This window comes from Pteronotus mesoamericanus, unplaced genomic scaffold (genome assembly GCF_021234165.1).
Source record: "Pteronotus mesoamericanus isolate MK-2021 breed Mesoamerican mustached bat unplaced genomic scaffold, CSHL_Meso_final contig_90, whole genome shotgun sequence".
NCBI classification, from domain to species: domain Eukaryota; kingdom Metazoa; phylum Chordata; class Mammalia; order Chiroptera; family Mormoopidae; genus Pteronotus; species Pteronotus mesoamericanus.
Window position 1 is genome coordinate 4,147,338 of NW_026555277.1, and position 20,940 is coordinate 4,168,277.

At 38.0% G+C, this 20,940-nt stretch overlaps 1 protein-coding gene across 1 annotated transcript in view; it reads left to right on the plus strand.

The window, feature by feature from the left end:
* The window catches only part of DOCK10 (dedicator of cytokinesis 10), a 223,034-nt gene that overhangs the window by 149,093 nt on the left and 53,001 nt on the right, over window positions 1-20,940 (plus strand). The window contains exons 12-24 of the mRNA XM_054585607.1: window positions 2,260-2,481; window positions 2,938-3,060; window positions 4,215-4,297; window positions 9,140-9,262; window positions 11,970-12,049; window positions 13,822-14,009; window positions 14,490-14,555; window positions 16,254-16,346; window positions 18,333-18,456; window positions 18,652-18,773; window positions 19,132-19,218; window positions 20,254-20,346; window positions 20,771-20,889. Coding sequence (XP_054441582.1) covers window positions 2,260-2,481; window positions 2,938-3,060; window positions 4,215-4,297; window positions 9,140-9,262; window positions 11,970-12,049; window positions 13,822-14,009; window positions 14,490-14,555; window positions 16,254-16,346; window positions 18,333-18,456; window positions 18,652-18,773; window positions 19,132-19,218; window positions 20,254-20,346; window positions 20,771-20,889 — 1,523 coding nt within the window. The remainder of the gene's footprint in view (window positions 1-2,259; window positions 2,482-2,937; window positions 3,061-4,214; window positions 4,298-9,139; window positions 9,263-11,969; window positions 12,050-13,821; window positions 14,010-14,489; window positions 14,556-16,253; window positions 16,347-18,332; window positions 18,457-18,651; window positions 18,774-19,131; window positions 19,219-20,253; window positions 20,347-20,770; window positions 20,890-20,940) is intronic.

A 20,940-nucleotide genomic window follows, 5' to 3' on the forward strand; every position in this document is an offset into this window, starting at 1 on the left:
ACCTGGAGGGAATCATCTAGGAATCTCGACATAGAGAAGGGTCCAAGAATCTAACATTGAAACTGTGACTAAATAGAGACAGACCAAAGACTAAGAAAGAATGACCATTGAAGTAGAGATAAACCACGAAAGAGAGAAAGGGTCTGCTCTGTGGAGTGATGCTGAGAGGCTGAGTGACGAGGAGCCAAGGAGGAGCCCGGTGGCTGCAGGAACATAAAGAATGTCAACGACGACAGCAGGAGAAACCTACGTGGAGTAGAAGTGTTAGGAGGAGCAATCAGATCATACTTTTTATTTTAAAAAAAATACTAGAAACTTGTTTTTGAAACTATTATTTGGAAATATCAAGAAAACTCAACCAAAATTGTAATGTCACTTAATCATCTAATTGAAGTAATGTTGGGTTGTTTTTTTTTTTTCCTGACCAGACACATCCTTTAACTGCAATCAAAAAGTTAAATTTAGAAACTGAAATGTAAAGATAATGGGTTTTTCTTTCCAATGCCAGGAGTATATGACTCGTTTCACGTAGATTCCTTTCTTTGTACAAAAATCCATATTCAGAAGCTAAATGTTTGGGTTTGGGCCAATCTCCCAAGCAAGAGAACAGGCAGAAGTTCAGAAGGTCTGGCTTCACTGTCTCTCTCATATCTGTCAGCCAGAGAAGTTGAAATGCTTTTTATGTCTATATAGGTTTAATTTATTTTCCTGTAGATACAAATGTTAAAAAAACAAAGAAACTGCTTTTTAAAATATAATTTCATTGTGCTTATAAACAATGAGATAAGAAATGAATAAAACGGGTTCACCTTAACTAAACAGCAATTCGTTATGTAGTGGCATTATTTTTTAAAATCTGTGCATATTTTTCAGTGACATTAATGTAGCTACTTCTAAACTTACTGTTTTTAACTCGATGAACATGTTTTTAAATTAACTGAAATATTTCTTAAGTTGCTAAAGAGCCAACTACGTATTTAATGAATGAGTTTCTACAAAAAAAAAACAAAACACACCATAAAAGGACTTTTTAAGAGGAGACAACTATTTAACAGCATGTAATTTTTCAGTCCATCATTGGAAACCAAATGCAGGTTGATGGCTTTATAGTATAAAATATTTCTTTGACAATAGGAATTGGTTCCAAAAACCTGAACTAATAAAGCTGCTTCACAGCAGAACAACATTTAAAATGTCATGTTCTTGAACTTTTTTAAGAAAAGAACAAAATTCTAAACATAAGAAACCTATGACTTAGTTTGCTAGGCTTTCAAGGTGCTTTATTAAACAAATCCTTATTGAAAAGCTGGCGATTCAAAGGGTAAGATTTGACCTTTAAGTTGGAAAAAATGGGTTGGAAGAAATGACTGAATCACTGTATGAGATTTAATTTCTGATGTATTATCAATGTAGGTCACTTATCTCCAGCCACTAAGCAGAAATGAAAATCAAAATGCAGCAATTTATGAAAAATAATAAGGATTTTTTCCTTTGACCTTCAATGTGTTTTTGAGCTTCTGCCTGAATTATTTTCATGTAATTTTTTAGTTTTTCAGCTTGGCAATCTATCACTACCACAAACCAGGAGTTCTTATGAAATAAATTATATTGGTAAAATATAAAACTTTGACTTTTTAGTTGTCTTATTTTAAGAAATAAATTATTTTATTTTATATGTATCATTCTATTTTAACAGAAAATCATCTGGTAAGAATTGTTAATGTTAAGAGATTAAACTGAAACCCCTGTTATAAGCTAGCCATATTACTACATTTGAAAGAACATGAAGTATCTATTAAATATTCAGCAAAATCCACAGCATGAGTGAGTCTGTACAATGATGAACTGTGTCATAATTTAGTTTTTGCGTATAACCTGCTAGACCACAGAATATTGGCAGATGGCAGCTACCGATTCAAAATTAAGTAGCATAAACAAAAGTAAAGATATTTTTGTAGGCATATTCTGGTCTTAGAAACCTGTAGTTAACGATGTATATAATTATTCTTATACATGTATGTAATATGTAAGTAATTACACATACATAGATTTGTTTATTTCCATCCTTGTCTTAGTTAATCTGTTGGGTTTGATGTTTTTCTAGTTGAAAAGCCATTCTTTCCTGAATCTTTCTTTATTTTTACTTTCTATGATACTCTGGCAGCATATTTTAAAAATTTTAGCAGTTTTTGGTTTTGAGGGGATTTTTTTGTTCGGTTGGTTTTTGTCAAAACCGTGAGTTTTCTCTGTTTCCCGCAGATTGAGCCTTTTTTTGTGAGCGTGGCACTGTACGACCTCAGAGGCAGCAGGAAGGTTTCTGCCGATTTTCACGTGGACCTGAACCACGCAGCCGTCAGGCAGATGCTCTCAGGGCCTCCCGTGGCGCTGGAAAACGGGAACGTCGCCGCGGTCACTCCGCGGCCATTAGAAGAGCCTCATGTCCAGGGATTTCCAGAGGAATGGCTGAAATTTCCAAAGCAGGTGGCACTTTTCTTCACTCGTGATGGGACGGAAAATGCTGTCCCAGTGTTCTTACCTGCATCATACATAAGATGAGCAGTTGCCCAAATAAAAATTTCCTTCAAGCTCTTCTTTTTTATATTGTTATTCTATTGCAGTTGTCCCAGTATTTCCCCTCTGCCCTTCTCCACCCATCCCACCCCCGCCCCCACAGTCAATTCCCTCACTGTTGTCCATGTCCGTGGGTCATTCAGACGTGTTCTTTGACTAGTCCCTTCCCCTTCGTTCCACCATTGTCCACCCTTCTCCCCTCTGGCCCCTGGCAGTCTGGTCCATGTTCCCATGCCTATGGTTCTATTTTGTTCATTAGTTTATTAAAGCTGTTTAAAAAAAAAAACTGGAATGTTATAAATGTCTTCAGTGTAGTTTCCTAGATGCTTACTAGCTTATTAATTCTAACTTATTTTTTACACATAGGCTGTATTCTCTGTAAGCAATCCACATTCTGAAATTGTTTTGGTGGCCAAAATCGAGAAAGTACTCATGGGAAATATTGCAAGTGGTGCTGAACCTTATATTAAGAATCCAGACTCCAATAAGGTAATGCATAATTCTTTTCACACAGAATTTCAATTGATTTCAAGAAATAAAATCATGTTGCCTGATGAATTATCAAGTTTGATAAATGTAACTCTTGAAATTTTCACTTATTAGTAAAATTAAGATTCATCAAGAAAATTTAAAGGTATATATCCTTGGTTTATGCTTTGTGACCCAGCAGTTTTTGGCTTTTGATAATCTATTAATAGATATAAATTTAAGTGCAGATAAAGTTTTAACTCAAAAGATCAAAGTGTTAATAGTAATGAAAAGTTAGGATTAATCTGACTAAACAACAAGTTAATATAGTTTACTAAGACATCAGTAATGCTGATCGGACAAAATAAATGGAAAAGGAGGATAGGTAATTGCATATCAAATTATAAAGCACTAAAGGGAAGAAAGACAAAATAGAGGAAATAATGAAAGTTCTTTGAATGGTGGGACTATGGGACATTTTTTTCTTTAACAATTGAATGTTGCTGTTTACTAGAAAATAAATATAAAGTCTATATTTTCCACACAAAGGGAATACACTGAGAAAATAATTTGTTAAGAATTGAATTTGTGCATATGTAATAGTTTAAGGCAGAGCTTGACATTTATGAGATTTAAGGTTTGGCAAACTGTGATGTGTGGGCAAATCCAGCATGCAACCTGTTTTTGTAAATAAAGTTTTATTAAAACACAGTCATACTTAATCATTTATGGATTGCTCTGGCTGCTTTCTTGCTCCAGTGACAGAGTTGAGAAGTTGTGACAGAGACTGTATTTATGGTGTAACCCTTTCACAGATTAATTTTGCAGAACTCTGCCATAATAAATAACAGAAAACAGGACGGGCTGTGGATTTGCTAACGCTTTCCATTTAATATTTTAAGGTTTTTGAAGTCAGAAAAAAGGGGAAAAGTTGATATTCCAGGACAAAGTTATTTTCTTTATTTGAAAATTCCAAATGAAAAAGAAAGAAAAGTGTTATACAGTAGCTTGAACACAGAGGCTATAAGTTGGCTCTGTAAGGGGTGCATCTGTGGGCCGGTAAGGCAGAATTGCACTAAGTTTCAACATAAGGCAACACGGAAAAATGTTATTAGTATTTTACATGGGAAATTTTTTAAGTGATGTTCTAAACAATATATTATTTTTTTCCTCAGTGTGCACAAAAGATACTCAAATCCAACAGGCAGTTCTGCAGCAAGTTGGGGAAATATCGCATGCCATTTGCTTGGGCAGTGAGGTACGTTGACAATTGCAACCAACAGAATAGTATACATTTATAGTCAGCATTAAAAGCTTCAGTTCTAAACATCTTTGTGGTACCTGTTCTTTTTAATATACCAACACACAGAATAATGCTAATATGTTCATCTTTATAAGCATCTTGAGCTCTCCAGGAATATGTTTTACACATTAAGCAAGACAACTCATACTAGACTGGAACTATGACATAAATATAGTGTGGGCATGACCAGATATGCTATAGGTTCTTGGTAAGATCAAAGCAAAGTCATAAAGTGTTTATTATATATATTTGATGTATCAAACACTTGACCTTGTCTCATCACTGAGAGTGTGGTGTGCATAAAATTCAGATGAATGCACTGTGATTTCTTAGACATCTGCATGTTTTTATCTATGTGCAGAGCACAGGTATATATATGGATGCCTAGATGAAACCATGAGATCCATCATTTAAACTCTCCTTGATTTGCGTGCGGATTAACACCCAAATTTATCAGTACCAATCAGAAATGCTGAGTCCCACGGACACCAATGGCAGACTCATCTTCCTGGAAATATAACCTCAGCATAAAGAACAAAAGTTGCCTTTTGGATCTGCTCAAATATCCCTTATTATTGTCCTCAAATCTCTTTGCATCCTTATTAGTATAAGAATTTCTTAAAGGAGGAAGAGCCTGGCATAGACATAAGGAAAGAGTGGTCCTCAGTGCACCAACTGAATGAACTAAAAGTGCTGCAGAATGAGACAGCCTATCAAGGATTCATCTGAACATTAATCACCTTGTCCCAATGGAAGTAACTCTAAAATTCAGAAAGAAGAGAGAACCTGTTACTTAGGCCATGTTTGGGTCTCAGAGTTCCCAGTGAGGAGCATAACCAGAGTAAACTCACCAACATTCGTTACAGTGTTGAGGGAGCTACTTAAAGTTGGGACAGGTGAGTGCAGGGTAGAGAAATGTGGAAGTCTGGGCCGCAGTGAACCAATAGACACTCACTAGTCTCCAGGAATTAGTTTGCTCTAAGGCAGCCTTGTAGTAACGGAGGAGACCAGGCCCAGAACTCTGACAAAGAGGTTCTAGATCAGGCCATTATGTGTAGATTGTAACTTTGGGCAAGGCTTCCTTTCCAGTTCTCAGGGTCCCCATCTACAGAAGGAAGCTGACAATACCTGCCTCATGGGCAGTGAGTACAATCTCAGGTGCAAAAGCATGTGGCATAAATAGATCATAAATATCTCTTTCTCTCCCTTTTATCTCTCTCCCTACAGGGACAATTATGCCAGAATATTTTGCATGAAAAAGATGTTAGTGACATTTACTCAGCCTTCTATGATAAAGTTAATGGGTTTTATTTCTTATAGTCTTCAAAAGAAAGGGTAATTTGTAATCAGCTGGTCAAAGTTTTTTGTATTGATAAGTACTCTCAGCAGTTCCAACAAGAAAACCTACTGGGACAAATAAAAGCAAGATATCCCTTGACAAAAGTGAAATATTCCAATATAGCAAAATTATGGTGGTGACCATATTTTCTCTTTAAGGATCCAGCATTGTTCTGAGGTTTTAGAAGCAAGCATTTTAGAACCAGGCTGGGTGTGAAATCTCAACTCTGTTTACCAAACAAGTGAACTTAGGCAAGTACTTATTGTCAGTCTTTACCTCACATTTTTTAAACATACAACAGAGGTATGATAGAAACTAATTTCCTATTTAATAGCTCATGTGTATCAGTAATCAGGGATTAATGAGCACTGATGTGTACCCAATAAAAGATAGCCACTATTAGGAGTCATTATTTCCATATGATTATTATGAAATCTCTTGTGAGATCATATTCACCTGAACAAGTCCTCTTTTCTAGTAAATTATGGGCAGAAAAAAATATTGTGAGAGAATTAAGTAAAAGAATTAGCCATCTTAGAGCAGTAAATCCTATTGTGAGAGAAATAAGTAAAAGAATTAACCATCCTAGAGCAGTAAATCCTATTTTGAAAGTTGTCTAGTGAAATATATTGGATGAAAGACAGATGAAGTTTCTAAGGAGGCTGTCAGTATTACCAACGATGAAAGTAATTATGTCTAGGACAGGAAAGCCAACAAAACCACAAGCTCCTGCTACACAAATGCCTGATTAGTGGTTTGGTTGTAGATTAGGAAACAGCAGACACCACCAATTTGTGTATATAAATTTATGCTCTCGATTTACATAAACATCTCTAGCAACGGAGAAAAATGGTTGGTAGTACAGTTCTAAAGATTTTATGTTCGACCACTTGCATTATCTAACCACAAAAATTAGTAAAAGATAAAATCAAAGAAATTTTAATTTTCCCTTTATTATGTGGAAACTGCTTCAAATAAATGTGACCGAATCAGAGGAGGGCTTGTTGTTACTCATCTCGTTTTGACATACACTAGCTTCCTGGCACATTTCAATACACTGTTGATGTTGCTAATTCTCTGGCTCCTTCTCCTTTCTATTATAGTTTCTAGATGGCCATTTGTTTTCACAGCATAGCTTCGAGTGTACCCTAAAACACTGTGGCCCTTAAAATCAACTGCCGCCTAAAAAGCATCGAAGTGACAGTTTAGCTTGTGACCGTATTCTTACCGGTATTGAATCATCGCGCTCACCGCAACCCACAGATGCTCATCGCTATGAACATTTTATCTGAAATTAATCTGGTGCATGTTCTTGTCTTTGACACTGGCCATGGTGCCATTTTACAGCAAGAACACTTACCCTTGGGCTAAGTAAAGAGAATGCATTCAGATGGCTACCTAGGGTGTTTTCCACTCATTGATTCTGGAGAAAAATCAGCCCTTACAAACAGATCATGTTGTTAAATGGAACCCTCCCCACGCATCTCACTCCCAGAATCACGTGCGCCTAAATCCATGCCAAGACTCTTTCTTATTTTGTTACTCTGTTTCATGCAGCATTCTAAATGGACCAATGCGCAACACTGGATCTTCTTTAAAATTAAATGAAACAAGAATAGACATTTTATTCTTATATCTATACACTTAAGAAGGTACGCAGGGCAACAACATCCCCAACAAATGATTATACAACCCCTGTTTGAATCTCTCCAGTGACAAAAGTCAAGTGCATCCCACTGTGGTCCCTCCTGTCTCTCTGTAGCTCTCATGATTAGAAAAGTCATTTTGTAAAAGATCTTTTTAAACTGCCGTATAATCACTTTTATATTTTGTCTTCCATAGCCACAAAAAATAGGCACAATTCTTTCTTTACATCGTGGCTGTTCACGCTGCTTATGACTGAAGCTTTCAGGACCACCTAAGCTTCTATCCCTTTAGGTTAAACGTTGCAGTCCCTTCCATCATATCCCAAATGTCATGGTTCGAGACCCTCACCGTACACTGATTATTGCTCAACTGTGACAACTGGAACTAGGCAGCATCCCAAGCATCTTCAAACCATCTGTGTAAATGAGTCAGTTCTGTGTTCTCTCGCCAGTTAGCATATTTATGGAGCAAGGACGGGGTGCCTGGCCCTGGGAGCAGTACTTCCTGGGGCTGTGCTCCTCATTCCCTTTACAATGCGTCCAGTGTAAGTGAGCTGTTCCTAGGGCAGAGCTGTGTTAGGAGGAAGAATGAGTTATACAGCTCATGCGTATCAGTATATTTGCAGTGGCTGGTTAATTTTTAAAAAACCCTATTCAAGCCCAGTTAATTTCCTCCCATGTTGGGAAATTTATCATATTTGTTTCAACATGTCATGCACTCAAATTAAAGCCCTGTATTATACTTAAATTAAAAAAAAATCTTCTAGTTAAATATTTTCATTCTGCTTCCTCAGTGTTATCTGATAGAGGACCTTTTTTCCCTTACTTAGAGCTTAACAGAGAAGAATGAGAAGAAAGATTGAAGGAGTCTAAAAATATCATTCTGATAAATCCCTGGCACATTTGCTATATTATTTGACATTAAAGCTCTCTGATAAGATACCCATTTAAATGGCCATTTTGGCCTGAGCACTAAAATCTTTGGTTAATTTAAAGAGTGATAAAATAATCTAGTTAAGTTCTTTAAGTTAGGAGAAATAAAAATTCAGCATTTCTCTAACAGGGAAAAATTAATTACACATGCATCTACTTTTCTTTGGTGAATTATGAGGAAGAAAATCTGACATTAGCTATGCTGTGAATACTAGTTTGACAGAAATTGTTGCCTTACATTACTGTATTATTTGGACAAAAACAATTTACGTATTTTAACTGAATGTATGTCGTTGCAATGAAATGGATCAAGGAAGGAAATAAATGGCTTAGATTCATGGCAGTGTCATTATTTAATACAGCGCTCTGACTCAAGTATTCTTCATTTCATATGTCTCTATCCTAATATTTAGGACTTGGCACATTTATCTCCATGAAAATGTCTTGAGAATCAGGCCCTCTGTGCCCACATCCCAGTCTTACTTCTTTTCTGTGCTTGTGAAACATAATGGTGCCACTCAGCTGAAGTGGCCCTGGCTTGCCCAGGAAATAATGGCAAAGGAATAACATGTTCCTTCTTTTTCAGCTTCGCCAACACTGCAAGGTTTTGATATGTTACTTAATCATAGATGAATGCAGTTGTAATATGGGCTGCTGTCACTTTAAACACTGAGTTGAAAATAAAAACTAAAGTATAAATATGGTGTGTAAATGAAATTTCTGTCTAAGAAATTTTCTTGTATTTTCAGTTGACAAGTATTTTATAATGGAAGTTCTTTCCATTATAAATGGGAGACTTAATCATGTTAATCACCTTAAAAATACAACTCTGTAAACAATATCCAAATACCAGCCTAAATAAGTATCCTTTTCTTTCAGATCAGTATTTAAGGACAACCAGGGAAATGTGGACAGAGACTCAAGATTTTCACCATTATATAGACAAGAAAGTAACAAGATTTCAACCGAAGACCTGCTTAAACTAGTGTCAGATTATAGAAGGTAGGATTTGGGGTACTCTTGAAATTAACATAAATCAACCTCCTTGCTACTATTGATTTGTACCTGCATAAACAATACTTGATTACCTTATTCTCAAATGTCCAAGTTCCTCCAGAAGGCAGATGCTTTGCAGATGACTTCGCATGTGCCTACATGACACTCCCAGAGTATATTGGCCAGAATTATATGGAAGCAGTCTGAGACATTAAACTGTGTCAGTTATCTATTGCCATGTAACACATCCCCCCAAAACTTAGCATCTTATGATAACCTCACTTATTTTACTCCTGAGTCCGTACTGTGAGCAGAGCTAGACGAAGGGCATCAGCTGGATGAGGTTTGTTAGATCCAGAGGGTCCACTTTTAAGGTGGCTCACTGAGTCACTGCCAGCTTGGTGCTGGGGCTGGCTGAGAGCTCACTGGAGCTGAGGGCTGGAGGCTTGGGTCTCATCCATGGACCTTCTCCAAGAGCTACTGTGGTTTTCTCATGGCTGGGCTCTAAGAGTAAGGGTCCCAATGGAGAGAAAGCCATTACTGCCAGTTTCTTAAGACTGGGCCTGAGAAAACGCCCCAGTGCTGTTTCTGCCATAACATACTATCAGGTTGTCACAGAGCCTAGATTCAAGCGAAGGGGCCATAGGCACCGCTAAATAGGAGGAGAGTTAAGGAATTTTAGAACTATGTTTTGAAACTTCACCGAGTAAGTAATTGCTGTGGATACAATAATTTATAACAGTTCTCTCTCACTCCAATGCTTTTGGAGAAAATGATGGAAGTTAGTGCCAAAAAAGGAAAAATACAAAAGCCACATTTTTTAAATGAATCAACATACATTTACTAGCTAATGATGATAAGCTCTTTCATGACAAGCACCTTATCTTAAATTGCTAGTCCCCTAACACACACAGGATTCTTGTACCCTCTGCCCCTTCCCCAAATGTTCACTCTCTGCCTCTCCCATCTAACAGTCAACAGCCTGCTACCAGTTCATTTTGTTTATCCAAAACAAAAATAATATATTACTATGAAACAAGCATGATTAATATTTTCTGTATCTTCAATAGAGGATGTGTTTCTATTTTACTAGAAGAGAAGTTTTCCTAATGATTTTCTTGTTCTGGAAAGTAATTAAACCTTACTTAGAAAGCAAAATAGAGGTGAGAAGTAAAATTCTGGAGCAGGTCCTGAACCAGTATCATTTCACTGTGATACTCCTGACACAGCGAGACCCTGCAGCCTTGACTCCAGGACAAAAAGACAAAAAAGACCCCTACATTGGCCTTCCTGCAGCTACTGAGTGGAAATGAAGAGACCTTTATCTCTTTGTTTTCTTGCCAGTGTGCTAAAGTATGAAAAGCTGTAATGCTGAGAAGGGAATGGGCACATGCTATCAGTAGGTAGCAAAGACACTTTTCGCTATGGCAGTTAGAGGGCATCTGGAATACCCAAAGCCATTCTGGTGGGGCAGTCAATTATTTCATAGATCCCTTACATCTATGGCATTTATTCTCAGTATTGTGCAGATAAATGTTTACCACTGACCCTCTAAGAGGAAAAGCTGATTTATACCGATGGCCAATTGCTATGGTGTAAATTCTCCTACCATTGCTGATTTCAAGCTACCACTAGGGCTCCACAAAATACGGGGTTGGGAAGAAATGTGCACACCATGATGTAACATTTCCACCATATAGACAGATGTAAATAACCTCAAGATTATGGATAATCTTATCATACAGTAAAATCTTTAGTAAGTGATGACTTTTGAGTAGAACTTATTACCTTGGGGTTTAATATAATTTGTTTTATGGTAAGTTTATATAATTTTATTTTTACTAATGACTGTGTTTAACAATTAGCAGGCAAAATAAGTGAAAATTTAACAACCAGCTCTCAAAAGCTGGGAAGAGCTGGCTCTCACCTACCACTATAATTATTCTACCTGTCAAAGTAGGCTTCCCAAAAGAGAGAGCAGTGGAAGCGATTAACAGCCACTTCCACTTTATTGCAGAGGGAGACAGGTGAAGGTTTTCGTAGAGAGAGAGAAAAAAATGCAAGGACTCCAAAGTCAGGAGTCAGGATTCAGAGTGAGTGGAGAGCAGTGATCAGCAGGAACAGAATGTCGGCACCCAGGCACGGGGGGGAGGAGGCAGAAGACGAGCCAAGGTCAGGGAGAGGCTCTTGTCCTCCTGGGCTGTCAGTGAAGAGGAAGGCAGCAGACCCGTGGTCCTCTTAGCACTTGTGCGAAGACCAGCACTGCTCTCCAGACTTCTTCAGACTCCTTGTGAAAGTGAGTCACTGACACCAGTTCAAACACTAGGCCTTTCTGTTAATGAGAGTTACATATTCACTATTATGCTTTTTTGGCCATTTGTGTAAATGTTATTAGGAGTAGGTACAAATAAATGTAAAACATTCTTCAGAATATCTATAACTTGACCCCTGCCTGATTTTTATTTTTATTGGCAATACCACATAAATTTTAGTTTCCAAATTCAAACTAGCTAATTAAAGTCCTTCACAAGATTGGGTAGGGTCCTCCTGTTTAATGTTATCAAAGCTCAGAATTACAGTTGACTATTTTCTTCCTTGACAACTAGAATAATTCAGTGTTTATGTGTGCCTGTGTGTCTGTGCATCTTTGTGCATGTGTGTGTTTCTGTGTCTTCGTGCATGTGTGCGTTTCTGTGCTGGCATACTTTCACAGGGCTGACAGAACAAGCAAAATGCAGACCATCCCTGGAAGCCTGGAGATTGCTGTTGACAACGTTCCTTTGGAGCATCCAAGTATGATGATGATGTCATAGTTTGCTTATAGAGGTTTGAATAGTTAGTGTTATTTTAGTTAGTTGGTTGGTTACAAAGTTTTGTTTGGATATTTTTTCTCAAAACTTGGGTACATAGAATTCATTACCTTATAAAACTTCGGGCTTCTTACTTCTTTATTAAGATTCTAAGTGTAGTAGGACAAGAACTATATTCATGGTAACCTAATAATTCTCTGGTATGTGCCATGCACCCAGCAAGGTATTAAATTATATTATTTAATCCCCAAAACTCTGAAGGGTTGGAAGTGTGGAAAGTTGGATTCAGAGAGGCTGATAACCATATAACCCACAATGGATCTACACTCTTTCCAGTTTCTCTGACTCAAAATACATAGCCGGCTCTGCCAGAGTTACTGGGAACACCAGGCACAGCCCCCTAGTCACTGGGCGGGATTAGAGCTAGAACACCTTTCGACTCTGTTATCACACAGAAAACTCCCGTCTTTTTCAGACTATGCTCAAAAGTCCTATCTATGTCAGTGAAAAGTTGAATTTCAGATAGAGCTTTGAATACCTCATAACTAAGAGTTTCAGAATGTACTTCTTGAGTGGTGAGATCGGTTTTCGTTCTGTTATTTCTGACTAGGACTTTTAGTGACTTTCTCAGAGATGCAGAGGATGAATACAAGCATCCTGAAATTAATGACAAACAGCGTAGGTCGACTGCCCCCCGAGATCTGAAGCACCATTAGCACTGCCAAGCTTTTTATTCTCATCATTTTCCCACAAATCACTTTAATATGAAGTAAAATGAGGATTCTGACTTAAGCCGTGTTCCAAATCACTTTTGTATTGATTGGTGTGGAAAAACTAGAGGACAAACTGAGCCATTTCCTCTTCCTGATATGTGCGATGTGGCTTTTATTACCTCTGAAAAAGCAAAATAACAAAAGAAGAAACTAAAGTATTCTGTTTGTAAGGACTATAGGGCATTAGAGAAATTCAAACAAATAATAAAAATGTTATAATTGATTTTTGAACAAAAAAACCTGTCATCTGATTCTCAAACATACTTAGTTAATCATTTTGTTATTTTGAACACAGGAAGATTCCAGATGGGACAAAGGAAGGTTGAAGGCCTTGCTATCTGTCAGCACCACAACTTCAACCTCCAAATTACTTAGTGACAGGAGTTTTGATTTATAAATCCCTCATAGCCGTTTTTTTTCTTAAGCTGTTCCTGCAAGGTTATATTTTGAAAAGATTGTAAAAACTAAAGAGAAAAATATATTTTATTTAATAATGCAGAGGGATTTCAGATCTATGTTGTAAAATCACTCTGTAGAGAAAAATACTATTAACCCATTTGGCACTATGAATAATAGACCCATTTAACAAAGTTTTGTTCTGACATACATCCATATCTGTATTACTTTTATAGTGTTATGCTAAAGGTCAATAAGGGTTAATCCTTATAATACCTGGTGAGTGTGTTCAAAGGATCAGTAGCTAAAATTTACTTTTTATACCAAGCTTAATACAAAAAGAAAATAATTATAAATCCATCAGTAAGATTTGCCAGTTTTTAAGACATCAATTTTGTTACTAAATATATAGTTTGATTGTCTATCCTGTCTACTTCCTACAAATTTTTCATGCTAGCCTAATTTAACATAAATTGGTATAAAAGAATGAAATTTCTATTTTGAGTGAATTAATTTTAAAATATGCTAAGTATTTTACTTAAAAAATCATATTAAATAACAAACTCTTATTTTCTGATTCTTAAAGACTGTGTAACATCGTCCTTTATCCCTGTCAAGCCTTTTGATGTGACAGCTCAGCCAGAACCCACAGTGGAAGTGGAAGAATTTGTTTATGACTCAACAAAGTATTGCCGCCCTTATAGAGTATATAAAAATCAAATTTACATTTATCCCAAGCACCTCAAGTATGATAGCCAGAAATGTTTCAACAAGGTATAATATGTTTCTGAAATATCATCCCCTCTCTCCACTATTTTTAGACCATGTTAAGATGCTTTCTTGAAAGTTCAAGTACAAATTATTATAGTTCATCACTTTGGAAATGAAAATTTATTTGAAGAAAATGCTTAATAAAGGGCAATGATGAGTTTCTCCTTAAAAGTGCTAAGGATGCATATTAATAACCTTCTTAAGTCAGCCCTAAATAATGTTGTTCTACACTTCTCTTTAGTTTCTTAAGATCCTCTGAAAATAGCATTTTTCACCTTTGGATATGAGGGTTTTTCTCCCTTTTTAAATAATCTCTCCAAATCTTTCTGCTATTTCTGAGCACTATAGATGTCACGAGAAAGTACTGGGTATTCTAAATTTGGGGGGTTTAATTAGAAACTACTTATTTTAGGCACTTAGATTGTTTTTTGGTGTTATATTACAGGCCATTACAATTCCCATTTTCCCTCGCTATAATTTCAGGCACGAAATATAACTGTGTGCATTGAATTCAAAAATTCCGATGAGGAAGGTGCCAAGCCCATGAAGGTAGGCCAGGACCACCAGGGGACACAGCATTAAAGGTGGGGGGCAGATGCCTAAGTTCTCTCTGCCACTGAGGGGCTTTCTATTTGAGTGTGGTTGAAAAGGGAGCAATTCAACACATTTGTTTTAAATTTCCTAAAATGTACCTGATTTAATAGCCATCGTTAACTAGATCTATTAGAAATACCAGGCGCATGGCTCTGCTTAGCTGTTTGTGATCTGGAAAAAAAGATAACCATTCTAGTGTGAAATAACTGCAGAGATTACCCTCTGGAAGTCTTTGTCACTTTCAAAGATGAGCTGGCCTCTCAATTCAGCATGCTTGATTTACAATGCCACATCCCAGCTGGCCTTCGCGCGGCCGTGTGGGAAGGGTGTTGGAGGCTGGCCTGATGGCTAATGCGGCGGCCTGGACACGCTCACATTTAAGGAAACTGGCCTGAGGGCCTGCGACATGGCTCTGGGAAGTCGGTCCCATGTGTTGGTCACATGATTTAATAAGATCAATAAAACTATGAGGTTTGTATGATCTGTGCTGTTTTAACCTACAAAGCTGCAACAGGGTGGCATTTTTCTGAGTTCATATCTGATATATACTGTTTTCATTTTAGGGGCTTCGAACATAAAATAACCTATAAAGATAAGAATGAACTTTATTTCTTCCCAGTTTCAGCGGATCAGAGGAAAGAGATAGTAAAGGACAAAACAAATTGCTAACTAATCCCCACAATTATCTGAGATCATCTCTTAAAACCTTCTGTCAGATACCAGTTGTGTTCTCTATGGTAAGAAGGTTTGCAGCATTATTCAGAAGAACAATAATCAGTCTGAGCGATTGAGTGAATCGCGCCGTGGAGAGACTTCTTTAAAGTAGCCTCAGGCCACTCTCCGCATCCACAGGTTCCAAAGGCCACAATAACATCAGCATCAGGAGAGAAAAAAATAAAGTGAAATGGAGTTGCCGAGCAAATGAACGCAGTGACCAGATGGCAGACACGCCAGGCCTGTTAGAGCAGAGTTCATGTGGAAAATTCTAGGAGAGAGGCGCAGTCGCAGGTGTGTGGGTGCCCTGTGTCACTGCTTTGGAGAGCATCGTGCAGATACAGCAGATCCCAGAAGCAGCCCCCTGAGCATCAGGCTAAGGGAGCTTGTAAAACTACACGACTGGGAAGTGCCATGTCGCATACCTGGGGCCTGACTAGGGTCATTCCATGTGGTGGAGCCTGGACCCGGCTCTATCCTTCCTGCTCAGCATCCTTGGATGGGAGCTGGCAAGTCAAGGGCTGGGGTCCAGCCAAGCCTTCCGGTCACCCAACTCATTGCCTCGAACTCTAGGCCAGTGCTGGATGCCAGGGGCCACTTGAAGAGGCCACCCTGCAGGAATCAGAGTGGAACAAAGGAGATCTTATCTCGTAGTAATCAAAAGTTACCTAATGAGCCGATTTTGATGTTCAGTGTCAATGTAATAGCTGCACAATGAATTAAAGTTTTCGAGTCTTTCTTCAGCAGCACCCCATTGTATAATAATACAGGGTAGCATATCAAAGGAGTTCAATGTTACATAGATGTCCGCTGAGCCTGGCAAGTTATCACAAAATTGATTTTCATCCCAGGATTGGTAACTGAAGGGTAGCGGCCTTTTCTGTGCTCAAGGTTAATTTCATACACTCATAATTATTTGACTCATAACTTTTGAAACAGTGTATTTATGGAAAACCTGGAGGGCCCCTCTTCACCTCAGCCGCCTACACAGCAGTCCTGCACCATTCCCAGAATCCGGATTTCTCAGACGAGGTAAGGGCCAGGCCTCCACGGCCCCCGGCAGCTCCTAAAAAGATGGGTGAGTGGGCCAGAAAACGCACAGTGACAAACACCTGCTGTGGACCACACCTCAGACCGAGGACCTGCCTTGGTGGGCATTTTACTTAACCAAGATTTAGAAATTACGCTAATTGACTGTTGCTCCAAAAGTATATTGCAAATTCCATTAGTTTAGCCCAAAATTGCCTCTAAACTGTGCGGCATTTTTTTTTTTTTTTGATTCTTTTCAAATGGAACTCATTTAGTTTCTTTTATTTCTCCGGTCAGTATAGTAAAAATTGTGCCAGATAGCTTTTACCAATCAATTTCACATCATAATGAAAAGAACAAAGGAATAGATAGGCATGAGTCGTATGAGCCCACACTATTGTTTATAACCTATGTGAACCTGAGTGACCTTGGATACCGTCCCCGCCCCAGCTCTAAACGTGCCATGGAACAAGACCTGCCCTGACCAGCTCTCAAGACTCTCTTATTACATGAGTAAAAATAGAAATTTCATTCTATTGCATTGTTAATCATTGTACATTTTGAACTGTATTTTGGCTTTTTTAACCAGGTTAACATGTTGGTATACAAAACATATGTAAGCTTGCAAACCATGACTATTCAGGACTTCTCAAACTTCATCATGGGTCAGAATCACCTGGAAGGCTTGTTAATACACAGGTTATTGGAAACCACCCCAGATATTTGGATTCCCTATGTCTGGAATGGACCTGAGAATTTGCATCTCTAACAAGTTTAGAGGTTGATGCTTCTAGCAGTTCCCAAGACAATGCTTTGATAATAGGTGTATTAAATTCTTTCCTGAACAATGTGAAATTAGATAAATAGGTAGGTAGGTAGGTAGGTAGGTAGGTAGGATGGATTGATGGATGGAGAGAGAGAGAGATAGAGAGATAGATACAGGCACCCAGAGTCTAATAAATAAGCTGGTAGATACTTCACATGGCTCTTACTTTATTGCTTGATTTGACTGTCCTGGAAACTACTTGCTTATATTGAATGGAGTGCAGCTTACTTGCACAGGATCCTGGGATTCCAGTGTGAGTTGGTGATCAGAAAGTCCTTGTCCTGGAAGATCCTATTACTGATGAGGCCCTAATCTCGGTGGCTCAAAGCTTGCTGACAAGTCTTGCCTTGGTTCCTACCTCTCTATCACCCCACTTACAAGGTTGTTGGGGGGTTTGAATGTAGAGGGTTTCAAAGTACTTCTTTCCAAGAACATGGAGCATGCTCCTCATTAAATATATTCTTAACCCACATCATTTTTGTTTTTTTTATTCAGAAGCATTATACCTACAGCATGACCTCTTCATAAAATGGCCCATTACTTAGTTACCACGATATATAATTTTATACAATATACTACATATATTTTTGTTATTTTTCAAAATGTTTAAGTTATATTATTTATTACTGCCATGTTTCTCAGCATTGTGCCTAGCATTGCCTGGGGATCTTATTAAAATTCATATTCTGATTCCATATGTCTGGAGTGGTGTCTAAGACTCTGTATTTCTAATGAACACCTGAGCGATGCTCATACAACTGGTTCCTGCGCACCCTCTGGGGGGCAAAGAATTACTGTTCTCTCATTTTGTGCCCCTGGGTGGTAGGTCCTCAGTCTGTGCCTTCTTTACATTCTACAGTTATGCCCGTGTGTGTGCATGTGCCTGTCTTTAATCCAGACACTATGGTAGCATATATTATCTAACAGGACATACTACATGTTCTAAGTATCATCATCCACCACAGTAAAGAAGTAAAAATACCAACGTCTTAACCCATTACTGCTAGCAGGATAGGTATTTATTGAGAGTTAAGTCAGTGCTTCTAACACTATTAAACGTAGATCTAGATTTCAGTTATAGAATTTTTAAAAGAATTTGGTCTTGCCCTGACCCTGGGCAAATGATTTGAATCTCAATCCAGCTCTTACCATTTTCATTGCAGGTGAAAATCGAGCTGCCAACCCAACTCCATGAGAAACACCACATTTTATTTTCTTTTTATCATGTCACATGTGACATAAACGCAAAAGCTAACGCCAAAAAGAAGGAAGCTCTGGAAACATCAGGTACTGACAGGAAGCAATCTGACATAACTTTACATGTCATCTGTTGGACTTGCATCGAGGAGTATTTGAAAAGCTCTGATTAATTCAGGGTTTTTTAGTGAAGTTTTGTATTCATAAATGATAAATAACTTTATTTTCCCTCCAGTCCTTGGAGGCTTGTACTCAAGGTTTTCTCTTTGTTGTTCTTCTGCACAGTTGGATACGCATGGCTTCCTCTGATGAAACATGATCGGATAGCTTCTCAAGAGCACAATATCCCAGTAGCTACAAGCCTGCCTCCTAATTACTTAAGCTTTCAAGATCCTGCAAGTGGAAAGGTATTGAATGATGTATAATTTAAGAGGAAAAAAGTGAACTAAACAGCATGAGGTTATCTTTTCTCTGCTATTTAAATTAACCATGTAGCTTTGTGTCTATTGTAATTATGAATCAAATGGACCTACAGTATTTCGAATATCTTATTGACTTTATGGACAGTAGAAATGACCTACTAACAGTGATACCACATGGGTCTCATTCACTAATCTTGCCAAGTGTATTTGCATCTATTATTTTCTATCTGTGTAGTAAGGTAAATTAATGGATCAAGATGTCAAATTAACAGTCACTAAATAGCCAGTTTATCTGTTTTCTCTCAAGTTGCCACAGTGACAGTAACAAACTCTTTTCTTGCAGCATGGTGGGAGTGACGTGAAGTGGGTTGATGGTGGCAAGCCTCTTTTCAGAGTATCGACGTTTGTTGTGTCAACAGTGAACACTCAGGTGAGCATGATGTCTGAAGTGTCAGCATCTTCTCCAACACGTGGAATCATAAGTTTTCTCCTATATTTTTAGGAGGAGACTCACCATTTTACAAGTTGTCAGAAGAGCTGGTAATTGAAAAGGGAGAATGTTTGTGGCATAATTATATGCCTCCCCTGGGGGAGATACTGTCCTAATCCATAAAAATCTAAGCACCCAAGATACCAGAAGTGTTTTAATCAAGATGATACTTCCCTTGGAAGATGGTTTGCTTCCACCGATAACAACCAAGTGTTACAAATGTGAAATGTTAAAAACAAAGACTGTGGACTTTTACCTCAAAAATTAAGTCTAATTATCAATGCCCAGCCAAGGTCCCCAACCCTATACCCCTAACTCTTTAAACCCATATTTCCTCTGATGCCATCAGCTCTGGTAAGTCCCACAGAAGGACCATTCTCCACCAAATCCTGTTTTTATGTATCTCAGGGTGCCCAGAGTTCTTTTTCCCATTTCCAGCTGCCTTCCCAGGCCCCTCTGGAACTCACCACAACTCACCCTTCTCTACATCCACTTCCTCTACCCATACACTCCTTGTTAACCTGTGTGTTAAGGAATATGTAAGAAAAATTGGTAGAAGTCTGTGGAAGAAGCAGGAGCAAGAAGAAAGGAGGAATTTTTTTTAAGGGAAGTAATTCTCCAACCATCTTCATATGGCTGAGGAGGAAAACAAATCTATGAGAATGTAATAGGGAAGAGAGTGGCCTTTGCTGTTTATTTCACTTCAAGCCTTCCGTATGCCAGCATATGCAGCAAAAATGAAAGCTCTGTCACCGGCCCCTTCATAAGGCTCTTGCTCATTGCGGCATCGATCTAACAGAAGTGCTCACTTCGGTTTACGTGTCATCAGAAATATGAGCAAAACGGAAAGAGGACTCACGGACATGCACAACCGTGGGATGCTTGCAGGGGAAAGGAGGGTTATAGGGAACTGAATGATAATGTAAAAAATTACAATAAAAAAAGAAATAAACACTTTTCTTTTTGCTGTTTCAGGATCCATATGTGAACGCATTTTTCCGACAGTGCCAAAAAAGAGACAAAGATATGTCTCAATCACCTACCTCGAATTTTGTGCGCTCCTGTAAGGTAACATGACATGCACATAGTTTCAGTGGTCTTCAGGGGAGACCTGGGCAAAAGAGACCTTTGTAATTTTAGTTGAATAGTAAACTATCAAAGGTAATTATCATTGAAGATTTTTAAATGCCTTATCAATTCAGAGAGTAAGCTACTTTATTTCACAATTCCTTCATAGTTTCTGTCTGTTGATTACCAAACAAGCAAAGGCCAATGTTTTAGAATAAAAATGATTGAAAATTAAGTTTAAAATAATTTTTTAAATTATCACCCTTGCCATATTGTCCCCATGTCTATATACCACGCTAAATGCAATGGAGACTAAAGCCAGATTTAGGGGACCTACAGTGTCATGTTCAAGTTCTGGAAAACCTCAGCAGGCTAACCTTTAAGTTTAATCGGTGCCCTTTTGTTTCTTGTCAATTTACTACAGAACTTATTGAATGTGGAAAAGATTCATGCAATCATGAGTTTTCTGCCTATAATCTTGAATCAGCTCTTCAAGGTTTTGGTACAGAATGAGGAAGATGAAATAAGTACAACTGTGACCAGGTATCCATAACATGCCCTTAGGAGAAGAGGTTTTCTCATCTGTGGTTACAC